At 44.3% G+C, this 22,805-nt stretch overlaps 1 protein-coding gene across 3 annotated transcripts; it reads left to right on the top strand.

The window, feature by feature from the left end:
• The first annotated feature begins 358 nt into the window (after positions 1-358).
• smoc2 (SPARC related modular calcium binding 2) lies at positions 359-21,651 on the top strand. Of its 3 annotated transcripts, none has more exons than XM_079168482.1 (13): positions 359-654; positions 6,095-6,257; positions 8,383-8,489; positions 8,709-8,808; positions 9,482-9,517; positions 11,822-11,869; positions 13,040-13,114; positions 14,780-14,987; positions 15,918-16,000; positions 19,843-19,942; positions 20,111-20,358; positions 20,904-20,941; positions 21,134-21,651. In XM_079168482.1, the coding sequence occupies exons 1-13, from the start codon at positions 580-582 to the stop codon at positions 21,155-21,157; spliced, it is 1,305 nt and encodes a 434-aa protein (XP_079024608.1). In that variant the 5' UTR covers positions 359-579; the 3' UTR covers positions 21,158-21,651. The 3 variants fall into 3 exon arrangements, with proteins under 3 accessions (XP_079024608.1, XP_079024609.1, XP_079024607.1); XM_079168483.1 differs by having other exon boundaries at positions 9,482-9,526; positions 14,780-14,966; XM_079168481.1 differs by having other exon boundaries at positions 9,482-9,526.
• The last annotated feature ends 1,154 nt before the right edge of the window (positions 21,652-22,805 follow it).

Genomic DNA, 22,805 nt, shown 5'->3' with positions numbered 1-22,805 from the left:
GTCGTATCCCCTCCTTTCTTTGCCAACCGAATATCATCTCAAGATCCTCCGAGAATACCGGATTTCTTGTTGTGGCTTTAAAGGAGAAGGAACAGAAAAAGGGTGAAAACCTTTTGAAAAGAATACCTGTTTGCCTCAGCTACCAGCAGCAGACGGACTCCTTCTAAACCTACCTACCTACCGGCTAGGGAACTGCCTGCATCCGATAGGGGATCTAGTCGACAAAATCAAGTGTGGAGGGAGGGAGTGTGGAGAAAGAAGTCGTATTGGAGAGAGGGAAAAGGGAGAGGAGACACCGAGGGAGGGGAAAAGGTCAGGGACACGGGGGGGTTCATCGCACTGCCAGAAATAAGGAGCGTGTCTACACCAACGGTTTGGCAGACGAAACCAAGGAGACGAAGTGAAATACACCAACGACCCCGTATCCCCAACACTGACATTTTTTTTTCCGCCAGGACTACTTTGGATTTTGGAACGTCTTCGACTTCTTCCAAAGAAGTGTTTTGGTGAAATCCCGGCAACGCAGAGTGAATTTTGGACCGTGCGTAATTTGGAGAGTCTGTTGCACACTGCGTCAGGATGCGCGTCTGTCCGCTGCTGGTCTTCCTCTGTCTGCTGTGCGCTGGACGCGCTCAAAAGTTCTCTGCTCTCACGGTAGGAAGAGCCATTTAAAACTCCCAGAATACGTCTCATTCATATCCACCATAAAAAAAGGAAGGTTTAAAGTGAAGGATAAGGTATTTGATTGAAATGGACACAGTCTAGCAAATCCATTGTTTTACGTCTGTCATGTAGTTCTGAAACAGATCTTTTTAAAGTCAGTATCCTTTATGTCTTTCTTGTTATATTCTCCTTTAATAAACAGAAACACTTATATTGAAAACAATTAATAACATAGTGATGCATTTGAAATCAATGTTAACAGCAATATGGCCTAACTCACTGTCACAACGTATTTTGGATACCCTCTCTCCAAATGAAGAGGCTTTTACTCTTTGAATATGTTTCGTATCTGGCAGAAATTCAGGCTGAATTTAAGATTGATTTTTCAAACTTAATAGATTCTATATTCTCCATGAGTTGTGTAAACTCCATGTCCCTGTGTTTCAGGGTGTCTCTCCTCACAGTGGGTCTTAGATGGCAGAGCTGCTGGCTTGCCCTTGAGGAGTTCACTGGTCTGTTAGGAGCACCACCATGGTTTGCTTTTATTGCCTTTACGTGTCTGCTAGCATCTTGTCTGCCTCTCTGTCCTGTTCACTCCTGTTGTGCCAGCGGCTCAGTAGAGGCTACTCTGCAAGCTCTGCTGCACCAAAGCACATGGCTTTGTTTACAGCAGCAGAACAGCAGCAGCAGTGCATCCTGTCCATTGAAGGTACATCTTTAAAGACAGATGAGGGGGATTTCATGTCCACGATCAAGTGCAGGTACAGCGCTGAAGGAGGAATAATAGAGAGCGGAATGTGCACAGTGTCAGAGGCTTCACCCCTTGATTTAGAGATTGATGTGGCAGCTGCTCCCCCAGCGCCGTTATTTATGGTCTGGGTGAGGATGCCTTAATATCCAATTGGAAACAAATGGCCATGAGTCGTTAACCGGCAGGTGAAGGTTCGGAGATCCTTTCTCCCTGACGGCACTAAGGAGTCGTGGAATGTGGGAGGAAGTGTTGTACTGAGCAGATGCTCCCCCTTATTCCACCTTGATGCACACATTTAAACACACAGAGTATGAGTTTCTTAAAGGTTTCTTTTTTTTTTAGATGTCATGGGTAGTAAATTTACCCAGCAGTTGTAAAGGTTACACAGATGCAACTGTGTGTTTTGGAGATGACACAGCATCCACTGTGCTCTGAATGTGACGGTGAGAATGACAAACGTCTCTATTTCATTCCATGTTTCAGTGGAAAGTGTGTCTGCGTCAAACCTCCCCACTGTGTCTCATCAGACCTTCTTTATTGGAATAGCACATGGATCATTTGTCCTTTTACAGGACTTTGTGGGTGACTCATGTCTAATCGTATTAATGATACAGGAGAGGTTATTGTTGGTTTCAAGAAAATGTCTCCATGTGATATTTTGTGCATATTTGAGGTCGAACAGGCAGTTGAATATGGGATATTTGCCCAGGTTATTCATGAGGCAGACATTTTCCATGGTTTATGGAAGTATGAAATCATGTGTGAAAAGATGAGGGAGCAAAGAAAGTCGACTGCCTCTTTAACAAACCTGGAGAAAGCAATTTTAGTTTAACATATGGGCGCCTTTGCCCCCTATGCCTTCATAAAATTGTGCACCTGCTCGGAGAGATTTCTTTTGTCTCTTCTTTTTGACTATCAGTGGCCTTTAACACCACCTCTCTTTCTTCTTTACATCTTTCACAGCAATTAAATGCCTTTTCCTTTGATTGAGTTAGTAGCCTGGTTAAAGGCTGTCACTTTCTTCCCTTTCCACCATGCTGGAAACTAATGATCCCCTTTGCATCCGAGCGTCCACGCAGGAAACTCCAGCCATTTAACACGTTTGCCACGGCTCTCAGCTGGGGCCCCCATTGACCCCGCGGGGCCGTGGTGTGAGGGGCCTCTTGGGGCGCTGGAAATGGGGGCCTCCCAGCCCAGAAGGCCCTTATCAGCCTACAATGTGCTCTCTGCTGGAGGCTTGCCTCCTGCCTACTCCATTCAATCCCACAATGCTGCAGAGCCAGGGGGAGGTAATTGGATTTGATTTGTATGCTGGTTGGTCTTGAAAAAAAAAAGAAGAGAAGTTTCTCTTACACTGCGCCAGTCTCGCCCTCTCTCGCCTGTCTCTTGTTCTTTTGCCAACCTCTTGTATTATTTGAGCAGATGCAGAAAGCATCTTCCAAGAGAGATCATGCAAAGAAAAAAAGGAAATCCTGAAAGGAAAGAGCAAAATAAAGAGAACTAAAAACAGATAGTGTGAGACAGCTGCTTGGAAATATACAAGAAAAGGACTTGAGCAATAAATGAATTTGAGTCACAATATGTGTTCTGTTCTTTTATGATAAATTGGAGTGGAAGCTTCTGCTGCATGTAGCTGAGGTGGAGGCCATCCATCACACTCCACCGCATTGCTGAGCAGGATGACGGTGCCGGCTTGAAGAGCCTGGAATGAGACATCAGGGGAATGTCAGGGCTCTGCCTCGGCCTTGCCCATCCATCACCACAGGCCAAACACACAGAGATCTGCAGCAGACAGCTAACTACCATTAGGAGGACACAGGAGGAGGAGGAGGTCCTCAACACACCATCAGTCTAGCGCTTCCTCCTCTCAATGGCTTTCACATCTTATTTGTTCTCCTCCTTCAGTGTGGCCAACTGTGACTGTGAAATAAACACTTGGTTGTCTGATAGTGAATCTGGGTGGCTGATTTCGTGGGTGGCTGATTTCATGGCTAACTGTGTTTTTCCACACTGTGCTCTTGGAGCTCTATCGAAAACTGCAGGCACTTGGCGCTCTGCTGTATAGTGGACATCTAGCAGGATGCTGGGCTGCTGAATGACTCGGTTTGGGTTGTCAGTCTGCTAGCTTGCAGGGGCCGATGCTTATAATGCTGGTGTAGTGTGAGCACTGGGCTGGCCAGCGTGAGCTGTGGCGAGGCTGGCGGTCCACCACCAAGCCCGGCTGGACACACTCTATCAGAGCAGTTACGGGCTTTGGGAAGGTTGCAAAACGCATCCTCAGAACAGTCTGTCACGCCTGCTGGACTTTATGCGAAGGGGTGAGCTGTGAGCGACAGAGCAGAGGGTGAGAGGAGGTTATCGCTGCAGAGGGATGTCCTAACTGGTGTGGGAGGACAAAGGGAGAAGGAGGGAGAGTACCGACAGGAGACGGGTCAGTTAGATGCAATGACGCAAACAATCAAGAAATTCTGGGACAGTAACAAAGAGGGGCAGGGAGATGTTAGACCCCCACTTCATAAATGGGCAATGAAATAAGTAGGTCTAGAGAGAGAACTAGAGTATCCCTCTCAAGTATTGTTCTGTAAATATTAACAATTCATAACACAGTATAACAGTAATTCTTCTCAAAATCCCATCAAGTAGCAGGTGCCCTCTAGAAGTCAGTGATATGAAGTGGCAGTTTCTTCAGGAATTAAAAAAATGAAAAGAGCAAACTTAAGCAAAGCTTAAAATGGAGAACTCTTCCCAATTGTGTCAAAACGGCATAGCTGTCCCAACCCTTTTGGCTTGTGACCGCTCAGACTTATCTTGGGACCTTTTGGGGAATTCTAAACACCCAAAGGGACCCAATACAAATATTTAGTTCACCGTTTGTAGACGACACTGTAAGTCTTGCTTTGCCCAAAATAAATACAATACTTCATTATTTCCCTCTAACCAGTGGAAAACAGCACTCACTATGCATATTCTGTAATTCCCCATGGAGGAAGAGGGATTGCTCTCCACATTTCTGTCTAGAAAGATGAAGGATGAGTGTTGAGACTTGGACACCGGCTGTTCTTGTAAGCAAACAGCTCTGCAGTGTCGCGATACATTTTTTAACTTCTTCTCATGACAACACGTCATTTTTAAAAGCCTGGGAAGAAAGAGCGTGTACATTTCTTTCTTTTAAATTTAGTTCAATCCAAAAGACTCATCTTCCCTCCCTCGCGGCTCTTCTTCCGATGTGTTTGAACGGGCCTCTCCTCTCTGATCCCCCCCCCCCCCCCCCCCCCCCCCACCCCGGGAAGATTTATGAGTAGGGTTGACAGAGTGGGCTGTATCTCCCCCCCCGGCCCAGGGCGACGCTGCCTTCCCTGCCAACCCTCTTCCAGGTGCATGCAGCCCCGCAGCCCTTCTCGTCTGAATACAGGGGGCTGCCAGCAAACCTCATCTCTCACATCATTTGTAAGATGTCAGACACAACAAATTATTTTTTTATTGGTGATCGGTCCTGCCCTCTTTGTGGATGTGTGGTTTTTATGTTGCCGTGCCCTTTCTTTTGATAACTGGTAACAGATTTGTATGGCTTACCTTTAATTGAGGGCTTAGATTCTCTGCTTTGTGCCACTGATTGATAAGTGTGTGTTAGAAAGAAGGAAAGTTTGTCTGTCTGTCGTCAATAGTTGACAGAGAGGGCGTTCAGACGGATTTTGGAGATTCATGCATCCACTGAAAACTGAACAATAGCGAGTAAAGAGTAAAACTGAAAGAGAAATGACAGGGTTTCATATGTGCAAATACTTTCATTATAAGAGAAGACAAAAGGATTTCAGAAAGGTATTTATCTTTGGATATGACTGACTGAAAACAGCACCTGCATAGGCATGGATGTGGAGTTTGTTTTTTTCCACTCAACCCAGGTCATTATTCCACCCAACTGAATGAATCACGCGAACTTTATGAAAACCCAACACTGTAGCAACACAAAGCTCCCTGACATCTAGTTTATTCAGTCACTCTATCATTCACTTGTCTTTTCATTCATTGTAGCAGTCACAGCTTGATTCCACCCCCCCCCCCCCCCTCACCACCGCCGCCTTCCCATTGTGTGGCCTGGCGAGGGGGTTTCATACACATGGTGACCGATACAATGGTGGCATTGACACAGGTGATCCGATGCGTTCAGCCAGGAGTCTCTGTCCTTGTTTCTCTTTTCATGGCTGAGTAAAACATCCTCAGGAGCGATTCCAGGTGAATACCCGTGCAGGTGTTGGCACAGAGGACGCGTCAGTCAAGTCTTCTCCAGCCCTGTAGACAAAGACAAAGCATGGCTGCACCCTGACAGGCTTGTAGTGACACTGACTCATCCTTGTGTGTTCTACGGTTTATCAGTGCCTCCCAGTCTATTCATGGAGGCATTTTGCTTACGAACCTCCTGATTAACATTTTGAAACAGAATTAACAATTTGTATGGCTTTGATAATGGATACCTGTTCTGCCACTGACTTGTTGGTGTAGTAGCTTGTTTTTATAAATACATTTGCTCCGACACACACTCCAAACCTTTTTCTTCACCAATCCCTCCAGAATTACACCTGTTGTTGTTGTTGTTGGTGCAGAGTTATTGATTCCCCCCAAAAAATCTCTAATTTTGCGAATGTTTTCTCTGCTTATCTTCCTGCTTTCTCACTTTTCTAGTTCCTGCGGGTGGATCAGGATAAGGAGTGCAACATGGAATGCAGCGGAGCTCCTCGCAAGCCCCTGTGCGCCTCCGACGGCAGGACCTTCACATCTCGCTGCGAGTTCCTCCGAGCCAAGTGCCGCGACCCCCAGCTGGAGGTCATTCGAGGGCCATGCAAAGGTCAGGTCATGAGTCACGCTTCAGCGCCGCCTGGTGCTCTCGAATGCACAGAGGGGGGTCACAGTAGAATCTTGTGGGTTAAATTCATTTCAGCATAATTGATTCTTTGAGTGCTGGGAGGGCGAGTGGGGTTGACACATTGTGAGTGGGTGGGGGTGGTTCAGTTTCAGAGTGACTGGTTTCCAAATTTCACACCACTTTAAAGGAAATGTATGTTAATTTGTCAAAAATACTAAATTAATTAGTTTGAAGTGGAAATTAGTTGTGTTTATTTACTCATGCTTTGTTACAACAGAAATACAGCGTCATTGGACCAACAACTTCCTCCAGTGATAATAAATGGCTTCAGCTCTCTGAAATCAAATCATTATGCAGAGGCGAGGGCTTTTGAATGAAATTCTTGACAAGAATTGATGGTCTCATTTTCATCATACTAGATGTAAAGCTGTATGTATGCGACCGAGATGAAAAGCAAAAGGGGAAGGAGAGCCAATGGGGTCAGGCGGCTCACAGACTCCCTCATTGTTAGCCGTCATTGGAAGTAAAGCGCCCATACACCCCAACGCTGCAGTCCCGAACCCTCTCACCCCGCCCAAGCTACTAACTCTATACTGCTAGTTCATGGCTCTACAGACCGGGGACAATGCCCCATTCTTACACATTACAATATTAGATCACCAATGCGGGGAGTGTGAACGAAAGGGTTTGCTTAAAAAGAAGTCTTGTATGATGGAAAAGCATTCCACGATCTTATGCCCGTTCTGATTCTCTATGGCAACGTCTCTAAGCGGACATCTGGATGTGGCAGACAGCGCCGTGACACAGAATAGAGGATTCCAGCTAGGAAGCTGAAAGGGACAAGAGCCCATGAAAGTCGTATTGTGTACGTCAATAACATCGGGTCTATGAGAGTTCGGACCCCCCTCTGCTTCTGGACGGCCGGTTAGAAAGACACAGCAGCAGCAGCAGCAGCCGAGTCAGCAGCCGAAATAAACCAGAGGGCCGCTCTGGCCTAAAAGCACAGAGATGGGATTGTGTTACAGGATGGTGAGACTGGCACCACATTTGTTTTCTATCTCTGTGCTCAGATGATTCAAGTGTCCTGTCATTTTTTCCAGTCAGCTTTTTGGTCGGAGCCCCCTGGAGAAGGACGATGGTTTTGGGTTTTTCCACTGGAGCTAATTTTAGAGCTCCTCACTTGCTGCTTTCCTCCATCCAGAACATCCAGCGTCTTGCCCCCCTCTCCTCCCCAGTGACAGAGATACACACACACACACACAGTAGACTGAGAGAAACCATTGCACATTTCCCTGCATGTGTCTAATGGACAATCTGCTGTAAGCCAGCGACATGCAGCCTCCTGACCGATCTGGTAAACGTTTTTAAACTTAGCATGAGTCATTGCTTTAATGTGATTTGAACCTGCCAGGCAGTCGGGCACTGCACGGCAGCTAACGTGTCGCTCCAAATTACCATCAAACCCATCGCTGCATCCAACATTTCCTGAGAGTTTGCGCAGCTGCTGCTGTTGGCCAGGTGAGATGAAGCAGCTGTGGAATGACAGGATGAGCCATGGCTCCGACAGAGAGGTGTGAAAAGACTTGTGGTGCACATAGGTGAAGAGTTGCTGACCCACATTTATATATCGACAAATAGTTAGACAGCTTGGGCTGAACTGAGGAGACGATCGAGGTTTTAGAGGAGAGTTAGACAGACTCTGAGACATTAAGGAAGGGTCAGGTTTTCCCTGTGCATCAGCCCTTTTCTTTGGTGACTGGAATGTTCTACAGGAGCAGCATGAGCTGCCTCGCTCGGTAATGGCTTTACCACCAGGCTCTGTGCAGGCTTGCTCTTAATAAGACCGGGGGTGTTGGTTCTATTCCCAGCCACACAAGTATCTGTCACTTCCGAAATGTTTTGGATTGTTTCCCCCTCTGTCTCTCCACTTTCTCTGCATCTTTCTTTCATTCTTCGTCATCTGTGAGATTCAACATCTTTTTGCTGACTTTTCTTTTTCAGCATGTTGGTTTCGTTGTTGTGCAGCAAAAGAAAATAGTTGAGCTGTGGGTTCAATCATGGGTCTCTGTGATGTGTAGTGATTCCCGTGATTTGTGGTGCTCCTCAGATACATCCAGATGTGTGGCAGAGAAGAAGTACACAGAGCAGCAGGCTAAGAAGCTCTTCCCACAGGTCTTTGTGCCTGTATGCAACCCCGATGGCACATATAGCGAGGTAACAAAAAAACGCAACATGAATGATACTTGTTTTGAATATTAGGGCTGGGGAGGCCCCCAGTAGAAAGGAGTAAATCTTACGCTTCCACTTTTTTTGCAAGAATTGCTCTTTTCTGCTGCATCAATTTAATTAATGGGTTTTTAACACGGTTCCTTCTTACAGAAGCCATATTTGTTTTGTTTTTAGCTTTGTGTTTACATGCTGCTTTGATTACAGGTTCAGTGCCACAGCTACACTGGATACTGTTGGTGTGTCACCCCAAATGGTCGACCCATCAGCGGCTCAGCAGTGGCCAATAAAAAGCCTCGATGCCAAGGTGGGTAAAACCCCATCAACCTGTCTTATAAAAGGGCAGCTAAGGATGACACATACACACTTATGCATACCGTCTTTGCAGTTCAGTGTTCCAGAACAGGCACGTCGTTTTGTAATAAGCCCGATGTTTGACTTACAAAACATAAAATAGAATTTGTACAGGAATGCGGTTTCTGTAACTTTGTGAAGCAATGATGATAAATGGAATTCAACACAGCAAAGCATGACATTCTCTGTTTGTAGGGGGTGTAATAGTCATTCCTTTGGGAAAGTAGGCAGGGACTGGACTGACGGCCACGGGGTTTGAGTACCACCCGAGGACTGAGCGTTGCTTAAGGCTTTGGGCTGCGTGTGTAAATAAGCCTTGTAGAAAATCCCTACTGCAGAGTTGGGCAACAAAGTTAAACTGTAAGGAATGTGTTCTCAGAGAAAAGCGTCTGCCAAACAATCAAATAACCAATGCCACATGTCCTTCCCTGTGTGTCTCCGATTGCCTCGGAAGTTGCTGCTGTCCCAGCAGTGAGAAAGATCCAGAAGTAGCGGCAGCAGTTGTATTGTAACTGCCAGCTACTTAATCATTGTTGTGGATATGAAGTGTAGCAATGTCATCAAATACATCTCAATCAACATGCAAGTGATTGGAGCCACTTTAATTTGAACATGTTGCTTTTCAGGTTCAAAACAAGAGAGAGCTACTACAAGAGAGCCAGGTAAAGCAGGTGAGACTTCAATTCAAGAAAGAAATAATTCTCAGAGGCACATTGGCTCCTTTATGTGTGCATGCATGCGTTCGTGTTTATCCATGTGTGTACCTATCGAAGCATGCATGTACATGCGAGTTTGTATTCATTTGTGTCTGTCTGTTTGCCTGCATCTGTGTTGGAGATGTGCAGGGTGGGTCGCCTGTTAAGGCTTGCCTTTCTAATATTTTGTCAATTTGAGAGCAGCCCGAAGGCTGATACAACAGCAGTCTGTTACTGAGTAGCAAGTCTAAGGAGAGAGGCTGTGGTGAGCTTTAATGCCCACCACCAGCAGCTACAGTTCCTATAACCGCCTGCTGTCCTTAACCAGGCAGCCAAACGGCCAGGGAGCAGCCAGAATGAAGGAAAACTGACTCATCATTCTCCTTCTCTAACTTGATCTCGCTTGGTCTTGGTTCTTTTTCAGCATCAGTGTCATGAGATACAAGGAAATGTTCACACTTTATTTTCCACCCTACTTTCACTCTGTCTCTCATCAACATCTACACTCTTCCAGATATAGAACCACCAAGTTCCCCTCCGGCTCCACTCCACACACTGTATATCTTATTCTCATCTTGTAAGAGATGATTTGTTTAACTGTTGTGATTTGAAGGCTCACACAGAAAAAGTGTAATTTGGGTTGATTCCTTATTTGATTGTCTGTGTGTGTTTGTTGGCATGCATACGTGTGTGTGTGTGTGTGTGTGTGTGTGTGTGTGTGTGTGTGTGTGTGTGTGTGTGTGTGTGTGTGTGTGTGTGTGTGTGTGTGTGTGTGTGTGTGTGTGTGTGTGAGAGAAAGTGCATAAGCGTCCACTTGTGTTTGTCACATGTGTTATTCCTGTCAGTGTGACATTTACGTCTGCGCCTCTCTCTCTGTAAACACTCTTGGGCATAGTGTCTGTCTGAGCCAACTCATTACACATAGATCAAGTGGGAATGCAATATTTGAGCGAGGAGGAAGGATGGTGAGAGAGGGGAAGGAGGTGAAGGGGTGGTTGTGGTTCAATCTGAACTGGTCAGATAAACAGGGTGGTGAAAAGCAGAATAAACTGTAGATTTGTGGTGTGCCAGCACTGAAAATAGCAGTGATTGCATCAATATTTTGATTCAGCAGAAGCCCATCACTACCTAAGCAGCCATTTCTGCACTTTTATTTATCTGAATATTGGTAATGTTAAACGCCAAATGCTTTACCCTAAACCCATTTCTGGTGCTTGAGAAGTTGTTCATTCACATGCTGGAATCATACGCAGCCGACGACTGACAAACAGCAGTTAAGCTAATGCCGTATGACCACAAATAGCACGGGGGTTTCCTGGCAGATGCTAAAAGAGGTGTTACAGTCATGTAAATGGCCGCAAAGTAAAGATTGGTCATTAGTGGTTTATCGTAAATCCCAATCATAAATACACTTTTTGAAATGGCATTTCCATCCGTTAAGTGAGCAGAGTAATAACATGTCTGCCTGAGTCAGTCGCACTGACTGTATGTATTTTTATCCACCGAGCATGCTTGAGAAGATGAATGGCTGGCATTAACAAACGTGCATTAAATGTAAAATCCTGATTTTGCGATGGAGAATTTATTGTTAAAGAAAAGAAGTTTAAACTAAATCCCTGTTTTTGGAGCCACCCATTAGAGATGCCCTGACTCATGCATTAACAGAGCTTTACTTTGAGCAGAATGAGTGACCTACACTGAGGTTAACCACACCTACAGCCGTGGTTTTACCCAAAGCGACTCAAGACCTCCATCCCCGTCTCCCCCCCGACCGCAAATCAAACAAACACAGTCCAAACAAACACTGAGCTTGACTCTCCCACTGTTAACTGGTTTGTCTCAGACTTGGCTTCTGCATTCTTCACCTCTTGTGTCTCTCCCACCTTCACGCAGCTCTCATGACTCAAATGCAGGCAATGGATGGAAGGATGGAGAAGAGCATCAGGGACCACTGGTCCTCAGCTTCTCCTCATTCATTTTAACTGACCTCAGTCTGTCCTCCATAGCATAATGAGCTCCCTTGTTGCATGAAGTGAAACCATGGGAATAAATGACCACTATACTTCTGTTTTCCTCGTCTCTCACTGTAAGACACCTCTTTCAGCTTTCAACACACACACACACACCGTCTCTCTCTCTCTCATTCTCCTAACCTCTCACTTCTGCCTCCACCATTTTTAGCCGGGCAACGTGCAAATCTCACATGAACTGTTCTTTTGCTTACTCTCGTAATTGTAGTCTCCTTGCAAATATTCTCCATTCTAAATGCAGATGAGACTGGCCTAGTGGTGGACCCACAGCCTGCTGGCGAGGAAGAAGGTGAGTTCTTATACGCTGGACTGTGAGTAAAAAGCGTTTTGTTACTGCGCCTGTGTTTACCACCACTGAGTGACATCCTGAAAAGGGAGAGGGGGCCTGCACACCGGACAGTTACAGCATCATGCTTCAAAGAGGTCATTAAGGAAAATGGGATCGTGAAACATTTTTAATTAGATCCGATGTACAATATTTGACGAAAATATAAAGCAAAACTAAAAGAGCAATTTCACCATGAGTTGTGTTTTTGCTCTTAAACCTCTATAAGCTGGTCCTACCAGATCAAGTAATCTCACAACAAAGAGCCTGAATGTTGATTTCAGCAAGGTTTCAGCAATTTCACTTTTCATTTGTAGAATAAGATGAATGTGGTATTTCTTCTTTCAGAAGTACATGTACTCTAGTACTATCAGTACAATTTTGAGGTATAACTTTAGGTATTCTTTGTAATCTAATTGACTTTTCAACTACATTTTGGAGGCAAATAATGTACTGTTTACTCAACTAAATTAGCTGACAGCTGTAGTTAGTGGCTGCTTTACATACATGAAATTACCCAACCCCATATAAGGAAGTTAATGTCAGCTCCAGTTGGAGCAGCTGCAACATTAACATGCTTCTAATAATTCAATAAAATAGTACAAATAAACATAATATAACAAATAATGCAAATAAACATCTGAAAGGGGTAAATGTGCTAATTATTACTTTTGCTTTTGATACTTTTAAGTATTTGCATCAGTGCATGACATTTTAAATGGAGTGTTTTTATATTGTGATATCAATTAAACTCCAAATGGCAGAGAAAAAGACTTCTAGTTCAATAAAGATAATCCATTTATGGAAATGAAAGCAGACAGTAGTTGTATTTGAGCACTTGTATTGGCCTTTTATATTGTAAAGGAAGTAGTGTTTTATGATTTTACATGTATGTCATCATTTGATAAGACAGTGGGAGACTCATAGTTATAGCTTACCTTGTCGCTGCTATATTTCTGGTCACAGCTGTCATATACAATAAACTGTGCACCTCCTCTCCAGGAGTTTGAGATACGATAACCTTGATGTGCATTTTATGGTCTGTGAGTTTTGGAACCACCAGGTTTGGCACAGATGATCTACAAGTGTGTTTTCGATTGAAGCTAATAAAACTGTCTTGGTGATTTCTTTCAGACATCATTTCTCAGTACCCCACTCTGTGGACGGAGCAGGTTCGCAGCCGACAGAACAACAGAACCAGAGCACCATGTGAGTTTCAAACCACTTCATCTTTAATGACGGCGATCGGGTGTTTGCAAACCTCAACTAAAAGCACGCACTGTGTTTTTCCTACTTGTGTGAGCAATCATGGTTTGAGGCTGTTCCTGTCTTTTAAGGACAGATGGTGGGTTGTGAAACCAATACGTCTTGGTGTTGGAGTGCGTCAGGCTTTGAGGATCTGCTTCTTTGTGGTTCTTCGCGTTGCAACGTATCTGTAATTATCAGCACATGGCACAAACACAGAATCTCCTATTCTTCAGGCTGGTCCGTTCTGGTCTCCTCTTACACGCATCCACGTTTATTTTATTGCAAAGATCAATTGTCTCGTTGGGGAAATATGTTGCTTTCTGCATAAAACAATACTACTCCGAGGCCCGCCTCGGGATGAGAACCCTGTGTGCATGTGTGCATTTGTGTGTGAATCCCATTATCATAATTTACAGGCAATAAAAAAAGCCTGAGAAATGCAGCATTGATGGTTTTGATTACCATGTGCTCTTTAGGGTATTCGGGTGAAAAAAAAAAAACAACCGCCCCACCAAAGAGAGCCCATACGGAGGAACTGGAGCGAAGAGAGTCGGTTGAGAAAGCGGGGAGGCATTTCATTTGGTCTCTTTTGTGTGGGTAAAGATCTCTAATGAAAATAAACAAAGAAAAGGGATATCCATAATCCCGCAGTAGCTTCCGAGCCTTAAGGCGAGCAGCGAAGAGAGGGAGAGATTGGTGCTGAAAGCCCTCATGGCCAGAAGAGCTCTACTTTCATCCCGTGCTTTAATGCTCAAATCTCCGTTGGAGAGTTGCATTACAGAGACGGAGGCTGCTGCACAGAAACAAGTCTGATTAGATCCTGCTGAGGCTCTGCAAAACCCCTCTCACCCATCGAAGCCGCTCCATTCTCTGTGCATACGGATAAAAGAGAGGATCACAAAGCATCGCATTTTTCCCCCGGAATTTTAAACATATAGATCCCTGGTTCTTTACATGAGTGTTTCTGTGTGTGTGTGTGTGTGTGTGTGTGTGTGTGTGTGTGTGTGTGTGTGTGTGTGGGCGTGTGAAGGCGAACGCCCGAATGACCACTGTCCTTGTCTGTTTCTCTGTCTGTCACACACATCCACAGAGGGCAGTTGAGTGTCCAAATATTTACTTAACTTGGGGCATAGGGAGCTGTACTTAGTCATTAGGCTGTTAATGTCCGTAAACAGTGCCACGGGGGGCTGATATAACAGTCTGCACACACTGTCTCTGAGCACTCATCCACCACCCCTCTGTCTTCTCCAGCGCTTCAACCTCCTCCTCTTCTTCAGGGATGTCTTTGCAATGCTTAGAGTGTAATGAGAGAGCAGTACATGCATTTGGCTTTTAAATAGAAATGAATTCAAACATACTTGATGTTAGATAAATCCAAAATGTGTGCCAGATCTGATTAGGAGTGATTCTTAACTTTAAACAAACTCTCTTCTTCAACGTCAAGTGTGTGTGTGTGTAGGTGTGTGTGTGCGTGTGTCTGTGTGCGAGTGTCTGGGGTGTGTATTTGCCAAGTCCCACAACCTGGACCACCTAGGTGAATGCAATAGTCTTTGTAGGCAGCATGTGTTTATGTGACCAATCCACGCCTCCACTGATTCCCGTTTAACCTCTGACCCCTCTTTCCAGCCTCATCATGTGACCAGGAGCAGCAGTCAGCCCAGGAGGAGGCGAAGCATCACAAGAACGATGCCGTATTTGTACCAGACTGTGCCCAAGGAGGACTGTACAAGCCGGTCCAATGCCACCCATCCACCGGTTACTGCTGGTGTGTGCTGGTGGACACGGGACGGCCCATACCTGGGACCTCCACCAGGTGGGAGAGACCTCACCTATGGTACTTTCACCTTAATTTACACAAATTCTTGGAATTTATTATTCGGTTCTTTGTGGCAATCACATCAGACAGTTGTTACACAAAGCAGGTAAGTGATCAGTAGCAACCCTAACACAGCAGATTGGCCAATTGATAGAGAGGCTGTCCAACTGTGACCTCGCTTCATTCCCTGTGTTGGTTAAAATGTTTTAGAACAATTGCAAGTCTAACAATCATGCAAGCGTTATAGAAGAGTCTCTATTTAGAAGAAATTCTAAGAAATAAAGCAACTCAAAGTAACTTCTCTATTTGAGACTCAAAAATGCACATAAGCAGACAGATATACATCTCCATTGAGTATGACGCAGTCACGCAGAGTAAGTCAGTGGTCTGCTGAGCGGCAGGTCAGGGGTCAGTCAGACTGGCAGAGTGGGGCACTGGTACACTCTTATTGAGCAGCAAGGCTGGGGATCAGATTAACAAGGCTTCAGGCAGAGTGCCAGACAGCACATTAGTACACATATGGAAGCATGGATTTCCCCCCTTCTCTCTCTCCTTGTCCCAGATCAGCTTTTGGCCCAGTCGCGCAGCAGCAATCGGGGCTCTGCCGGTTCGCCAAGGGAGGCCGTGAAAGCTTCCTTGTGTCCCACGCTCCCTGTCTGCCTGTCTGCCTCTCTCCCTCTATCTCTCTTTCTCACTCTCCCTCCCCCCCGTGTCCTTATACCAGCCCCAAATCCTTCCCGTCTCTCTGGTTGTGATTCAGAGCCTCTCTAGTTTGCCACAAAACAATTATTTGAATCCCTGAGATTTAACTGTACACAGGTAATTGGAAAACATGGGATTTCTCTCTGATTTTACAATGGGGAAAGTACTAATACTTTACTGTAATCAACAATCCCTTTTATCCATTTCTCCTTGAATTTTTCTCATGTTGTGTATTCTTTGTCACAGGTATGAACAGCCAAAGTGTGACGGCAATGCCAGGGCCCACCCAACTAAACCCAAGGACCATTATAGAAGCAGACATCTCCAAGGTAGGTCTCTAAAGACTGAACTCAGTCTTGTTTTTCCTCTTTGTTCAGACCACATGGTGAAGTTCTTCAGCAGTCAGCCTGCAACTGTTGCCGTGCTTCTAAGGTTGTGATAACAGTACGGGCGTGTGTGTGTGTGTGTGTGAGTGTAGGTGTGTAGGTGTGTGTGTGCATGTGTGTGTGTTTGTGGACATCATTAGCACTGTTGGTCAAGGAAATGCTTGATAAAGAGTTGAGGATTGCCAGAAACAGCCCCTCGATGGTCAATAAGCAAGGAGACAGAGACAGATCGGGTTGAGGATTAATCTTCAGCTGACATGGGAGATGGAGGATAGCGGGATGATAGCATGGAGGAGAAACAGCAGGCGGGAGAGGTAGAGATAGTGGATAATAGGATGCCAGAGATAGTGATAGAAAGACTGACAACAGCGTAGATAACTAAATTGAGAGTGGGAGAAGGAGTTCGGGGGTTGTGGTCATGGTTTAGGTACAGGTGAGCTTGTGTTTGCTGCGTTGGGTAAATATTTGCTGATCCGAATTTGACACTTTCAAACTTGTGATAGTTTAAACTATCACAATTTAAATACTTTAAATAGTTTAAATACTCAAATATATCACAATTTAAAGTTTAAATTGTGATATATTTGAGTAGTATTTACTAATGGATAGAGCTAAAGATGCTAAAATGATTATGCCCAAAAAACATGTTTACATTCAAGTGACAAAGGAGGAGGTAGGGTTGGGGTGGTTGGATGTTTAATTTGAAGGGCTTGTTGGTGATGCTGTGGCTCTTAAAGGTAGGAAGGCTGTCTGGAATCCAGTTTTCCCAAAGAAACCAATACATCTGGTTATTCTAGAACTAGGCGATATATTGATATGTTAATAAATCTTGAATATGTATCTAGATGTTTAAAGTTTTAGCACTCTAGGGGAAATAGCTTCTTTTTTTATTACAACTTTTTGATCTTGTTTTATATCCATCATTCCACCTACTGACCTAATTGCAGAGATACAGAATCATAGGCACTTTTACAATTGAATCCAAAAACATGAGTGATTAAACCCATTTTGATTGCCGTTATCTGAAGCGTTTATTTCAACATGAAAAAAAAGTTAAAACTGTTTCCCAAACTGTTATAGATGTCCTTCATTTTGCTGAGCTGCTTCCAGTTTTAACCTTCACCTATTCTACTTACCATAGACAGTTGCAATGCAGTAGATGGAGGACATTCACATTTGTTTTCATCACATTTATAAGTACTAGTGAATTTTTATCAGTAATTGCATGACTTGTCCCTCTCATAAAACCAACGATAGGCAAAGTAGAGTTATAGTTGTCAGGTGCCGCGTACAACCAAATCACAGTTTAAAGCTGAAAGGTGCTTGGCAAAGTTTCTGTTTTTTGGTGGTTTGGTAAACATGTTAATAATCCTCCAGCAAATGAACAGAGCTACCACTGTTCCCATCCCATCCACAACTGTTTATGTAACAGTGTGCCGGGCCAGAGCTGTGCTCTCTGCTCGCAGGTGCTGCAGTTATAGCAGCAGAGCAGCGCTTGGTCTCCGCTCCGCCATCGAGTACTCTTGTTTAGTGTGTATTAATTAAACAGTGGGATAGACAGTAACAGATGAATGCTGCTGAGACCAACAAATGTTACTCATCTTTGCCAGCGGCACTGGTGGTACATGATTGCTAAGATATTGAGCAGGAATAATAACAGTGTGTAACTGCGGAAAGTGTGAAGTGGCGATAGGGTGGAAAACGGCCACAACCATCCCATGAGAAAGACCTCAACCCCACCCAAACACCTCCTTAACACATAGTGGTAGGACAGAAAACAATATATGTATTCAGCCATGCAATCGCCTAACACAGACTTCATTCTATATGTGTAAAAAAAAAACTGCACCGTATCAGCCAGGTCTCCCAATCATACAATACACACAGGCAAAAAAAAACACAGCATCTTGTTTTCTTTATGAGCAGTTGCGTCAACGGCTGTAAACGGTGTTACTGTACGAACCAGCGATAATTATAAATGTTGCCTTCACGTTGCTGCAGTCCATTTGCTGTTGAAGCGCTGGTGTTGAGAGGTTTATGGGGCGAGACGCGAGAAAGGAGAACTTTGCCCTGAAAGGGGCAAGAGAGGAAAGCGAAGTATTTGGCAAGCTTCCTCCCCAGAGCGGTATCATGGGATTGCATTGGGGGCAGCCATTGGGAGCTGCGGCTGTGAGTGCTGACAGGGCTCTGCCCCATGTGGCTCCATAGAAAAACACAGCGTCTTATTGACAGTAGCTCACGGGCACACACATGCAAACATGCACTTACTGGCCAACTTTTAACAGGCAGCAGATATATAGAGGTGTATGAATAGTGGTGCAGATCTCAGCTTTTCAATAAGAATAAGAATTTATTAATTTGAGAATTTTCTCAACTTGATTCCATCCTGCATCTGTCAAACAGGGCATTACATGATTATGATCATTAAAGAATAAGACAGCAGTAATTTACTGCTGCAGCCACGAACTGAACGGAAAATGGCCAGACTCCATTTCTTTTGAATGACAGCAGGAACATTTGTGTCCGGCCCCTCAGCTAAATGTTGTCCAGACAGACAGAAGCTGATCTGTCCCACCCCACCAGGAAAACCTCTGCTGCCAAGAGGAAAGGACTGGACCCTTACCCGATGGCTTCCCATTTGAATGAACAACAGACATGCTCAGATTCCTGCAGCATTACGGAGAGGACGTGTGCTCTCCATGAAAAACACTAAACCTCAAACAAGTCCAACTGCATCCCACAAATCTCCCTTCAGCCAGAAGCCAGATAAAAACACTTTGCCTTCAGAGGGTGCAATTGTATGGCTGTCTAGACTAAATTACCACAAGAGGCTCCACAAGGCACCAGTTTGGCCATTAACAGGTGGGTCAGATATTTTACTGGGCCAGGGAAGGCCTACTAAAAGTTGAGTGCTGTTCACCGTGTAAAGGAAGCTGTGGAAGCGTTTGGACATGTGAATGTTTCAATCTCTGGCCCGGTGCAGGCTGCTGAAGACCTTTTGCCACTTGGGAAAGGTGGAGTGGAGGCTGGGGTGCTGAATGTTTACGCCGATGCTGGTCGCCACCTGTTAGAGAGGAGCAAAGCATGCTATTATCTCCAACACAGGAGAATCTGGCCCCGCAGGCCTGGGTCATAAAAAGTGTAGCACACTGTGGAGAATTTCTTCCTCTCCACAGGCAGAATAGCAAGAGGGAAGCCGGACTGTGAGAAAGCAGAGAAGAGTCTGGAGAGGAATCCAGGAATCTCTCAGGCCTGCGTAGCCTTCAGCTCTTCCAGAGCCACTCTGTCCTCCTCACTCTTAAAACTATATGGCCAAACAGACAATTACTATCATTAGGGTCATTCCACCCCAGTTGTCCCTCCATTTTAATTCTGTATTTGGTCCCCTTGATGTCTCAGGTGAGTCTCAGGTACTGTATGGAGCCTCTTGTCCACACATACAATGTTCAGTAATGTCTTCTGTGCTCCAGCTGTCAAATGGCAGGTCCCCTTCCTCCTCCAGATGAGGGGAGGTCTGACACTTTATCAGACAAGAGTAAAAGACAACTGTGAGAGTAACGTTTGGGTTTATTTTCTTCCTCTGTCGTCTTTATGTGCTGCTCACTTTAAAACTACGCAGCCTGCAATATGACATTTATTAGGCCACCTATGACGGCAGCATTCCACATTGTTTTAATGCTGTTGACTGGGGCATCATTTTTCTGTGTTCGCTGACACTTACTTCCATATGAACCATAATACATGCTCACACACACTCATTGAGGTATTTGTGGTTTATTTTCCAGGCTGTCCCGGGGCAAAGAAAACCGAGTTCCTGACAAGTGTTCTTGACGCGCTGTCGACAGACATGGTGCATGCCGTCACAGATCCAGCATCCGCCGGAAGGTATGACATTCGGAAGTGAATTTACTCATCGTACGCTTATTGGTAAACATCAGTGGGTTCAGTCGTTCCACCTTAAAAAAGGCACAGCAGTGACATTATATATTTAAACAGTTGGATGAAGTGATGGAAGGGCAATTATTAGCTCATCAACTGATATCTGTCATTTAGGATGGCTGAGCCCGACCCCAGCCACACCCTGGAGGAGAGGGTGGTCCACTGGTATTTCAGTCAGCTGGACAAAAACTCCAGTGGGGACATTGGAAAGAAGGAGATCAAGCCTTTCAAACGCTTCCTGCGCAAGAAATCCAAGCCAAAGAAGTGTGTGAAGAAGTTTGTGGAGTACTGCGACATCAGCAACGACAAGGCGCTGTCTCTGCAGGAGCTGATGGGTTGCCTCGGGGTGATCAAAGAAGAGGGTGAGCTGAACAACACAACACGATGTGTTCTCCTGCACCAAACTAACTTGCATATTGATGGAGAAAACTAAATGATCATGGCAGTCGGAGGGTGAATCAGAATCAGAGCTACATGATTTTTAACAATTTGCCGTGCAGTGTATCACCTTTCAAAACCAGAAATGCTGTCATTCTTGCATCATTGCAGCGCTAGATTAGCACGATATCATGTATAAATGCATCATGCATGTTTAGAACCCTTTGTGGGTTTTTCATTTTAATATTAGTCAGCCAGAAACTCAAAAAAGTCCAGGGGTAGTTTTTAACCAACTGATGGAGTTAACCATAATTAAGGTATCTAACTACAGCTAATACCAATAGTTGTCACTTCAGCTGGTAAAATTGGGAGGCAAATTGAAACAGGAAGCCTGCTCTTGTTTACATGTGTTTTAAATCAAGGACCAATTGTTTCATAATTTGCTAAGAATTTCGGGAGGCGCTTCAACCGACCTGCTGTATTTCACATATTATGGTTGTTGAGGTTTCTATCACTTTTTGTTTCACAGGGGCCAAACCAGGAGAGGGTTTATCTTCCAGTAAACTAGTAAGTAAACCACTCATCCCATACTAGTGGATGAAATGGCTGCCAAACTGGAGGCACATCTACAGTCTGACTGTAATATTGTTTTATCTCTGTTTGTGGTGACTGAGTGTACTGTGAATATAAAGTCACTAAAAAAAACAAAGTATCAAGGGCATGTGTCTAACTGATGTCATTTAAATTTGCTCTCCCCAGAATCCCTCAAAGAAGCAAGGCTAAGCCAGCATCTGAGATTTCCCCTCCCGCATGGAGAATCTGCCCTCAACAATCGGCAATAACGGAAACCATAGTATTTGCACTTTGTACTTTAAAAGAAAAAAAATGTAAATTCACTTTGTAGAAATAAGGTATTTAAACAGACTGCTGAATCTGTGAATGATGTAGTTAGCTTTTTATGTCCTGACAAACAAAAAATATTTAACACATACAATGTATGTGTCCTTTGTGTGTCTAAAAAGTATACTTTTCAAAGTTGTCATGTTTTCATGTTCGATGTTGCTTTTGTGCCCCTTCCCCCACTGTACTTTTCTCCTCACGTTGATGGTAACGCGGATATATGAATAGTTTGCTACAATAACTTAGACCATACCATCTCTCATGTACTGACCTATAGCATTTCTTCTTTTGCTTTGTACAGCAGTTTGCAAGAATGTTTTGAACATGCAGCATAAAAACGTCCTACATGTTCACATGTATCCATGTTTATTAGAAATAAAGACCTCTTTTATACATTTGGTTCTCTGTGCCGGTCTTAATGTGTCAAAAGTTAATTGGGTCAGAAAATTACTTTGTTTCTCTCCAATCCAATTAGTCTTCCATGTTTTCCTTCTCCTTATATAAATCTTGTAATGTCTTTGCCATTTAGTGTTTTCTTGCTGTCTTCAATAAAACACCTTGTTGACACAGTGTTTATGAGCCAAGTATTAGTCATACATAGCAAAGGTCGTGTATCATCCCATTTTCAGACAGCTTGCCAATTCCCTTGAGGCCACATTTAAGAATTGGAAAAACGGATGGTACTTATGTCTGTTCTCGTCACGGATTTCCCACGTAGACTGAAGACAGATAAATGGACCAATCTTGGCTGTGCGTAGTACAAGTGCCTATTAAAAAGGCGTTATATGAGCCAGTGCGTGTATGTGAACATGTGTATTTGCATAAGGTATACTTACATGTATGCAGTAAATGTATACTTTAACAGTCAGTGAAGTCTGAACGGATTCTTTGTTAAAGAATGACGTTCGGCTCAGGGCAGCCTTGACACATTACACTACTGTACATTGTTCGTGCCTGATTATGTTGGGGCTACGAAGTGGTAAGCCGTGGCTTTTCACACAGAAAGTCCCCTATAGGGCTGAGCGACTGACCTCAGACTGACCTGTTCACTCAGGCATAGCCTCTAATTTATGATTAACACATCGGTCTCCTTTCTCATAAATAATCCAGCCCAATGGTCTGGTTTTAACACCCCAGGGGAATACACAAGAGAGATTATGACTGCCTGCTCTATAATGGTGGATTAGAGATGGATAACCTATGGCCTTCTTAAGCCCTTTCTCCGTCCACAGCAAAGGAAAGTTAAATCTGAAGCAAGTGCTATGCTGCAAGGATGTTTACATTTTTATCCCACTTGATAAGTATACTGCTAACTAAGCCTTTCATTTGTCTAAAATCATTTGGTGTTCTTTATTTACTTGCTATTACAAAGTCTTGAAATTATAAACTCACAATATAGCTCCATCTCTTTGCAATGTTCCTAATTTCCACCAGTGTCCCTTCGACATAAATCCCCTCGAAGGTGATGTTAGTACCGTGCCCAGAATAACATTTGCTTTTCCAAAACGGCAATGCAATCTCTTCCTGTGAC

The sequence above is a fragment of the Pholis gunnellus genome (assembly GCF_910591455.1).
Source record: "Pholis gunnellus genome assembly, chromosome: 11".
Taxonomy (NCBI): Eukaryota; Metazoa; Chordata; class Actinopteri; order Perciformes; family Pholidae; genus Pholis; species Pholis gunnellus.
Note: the sequence above shows the minus strand (reverse complement) of the source record. Positions and strands in the feature narration are given on the sequence as shown.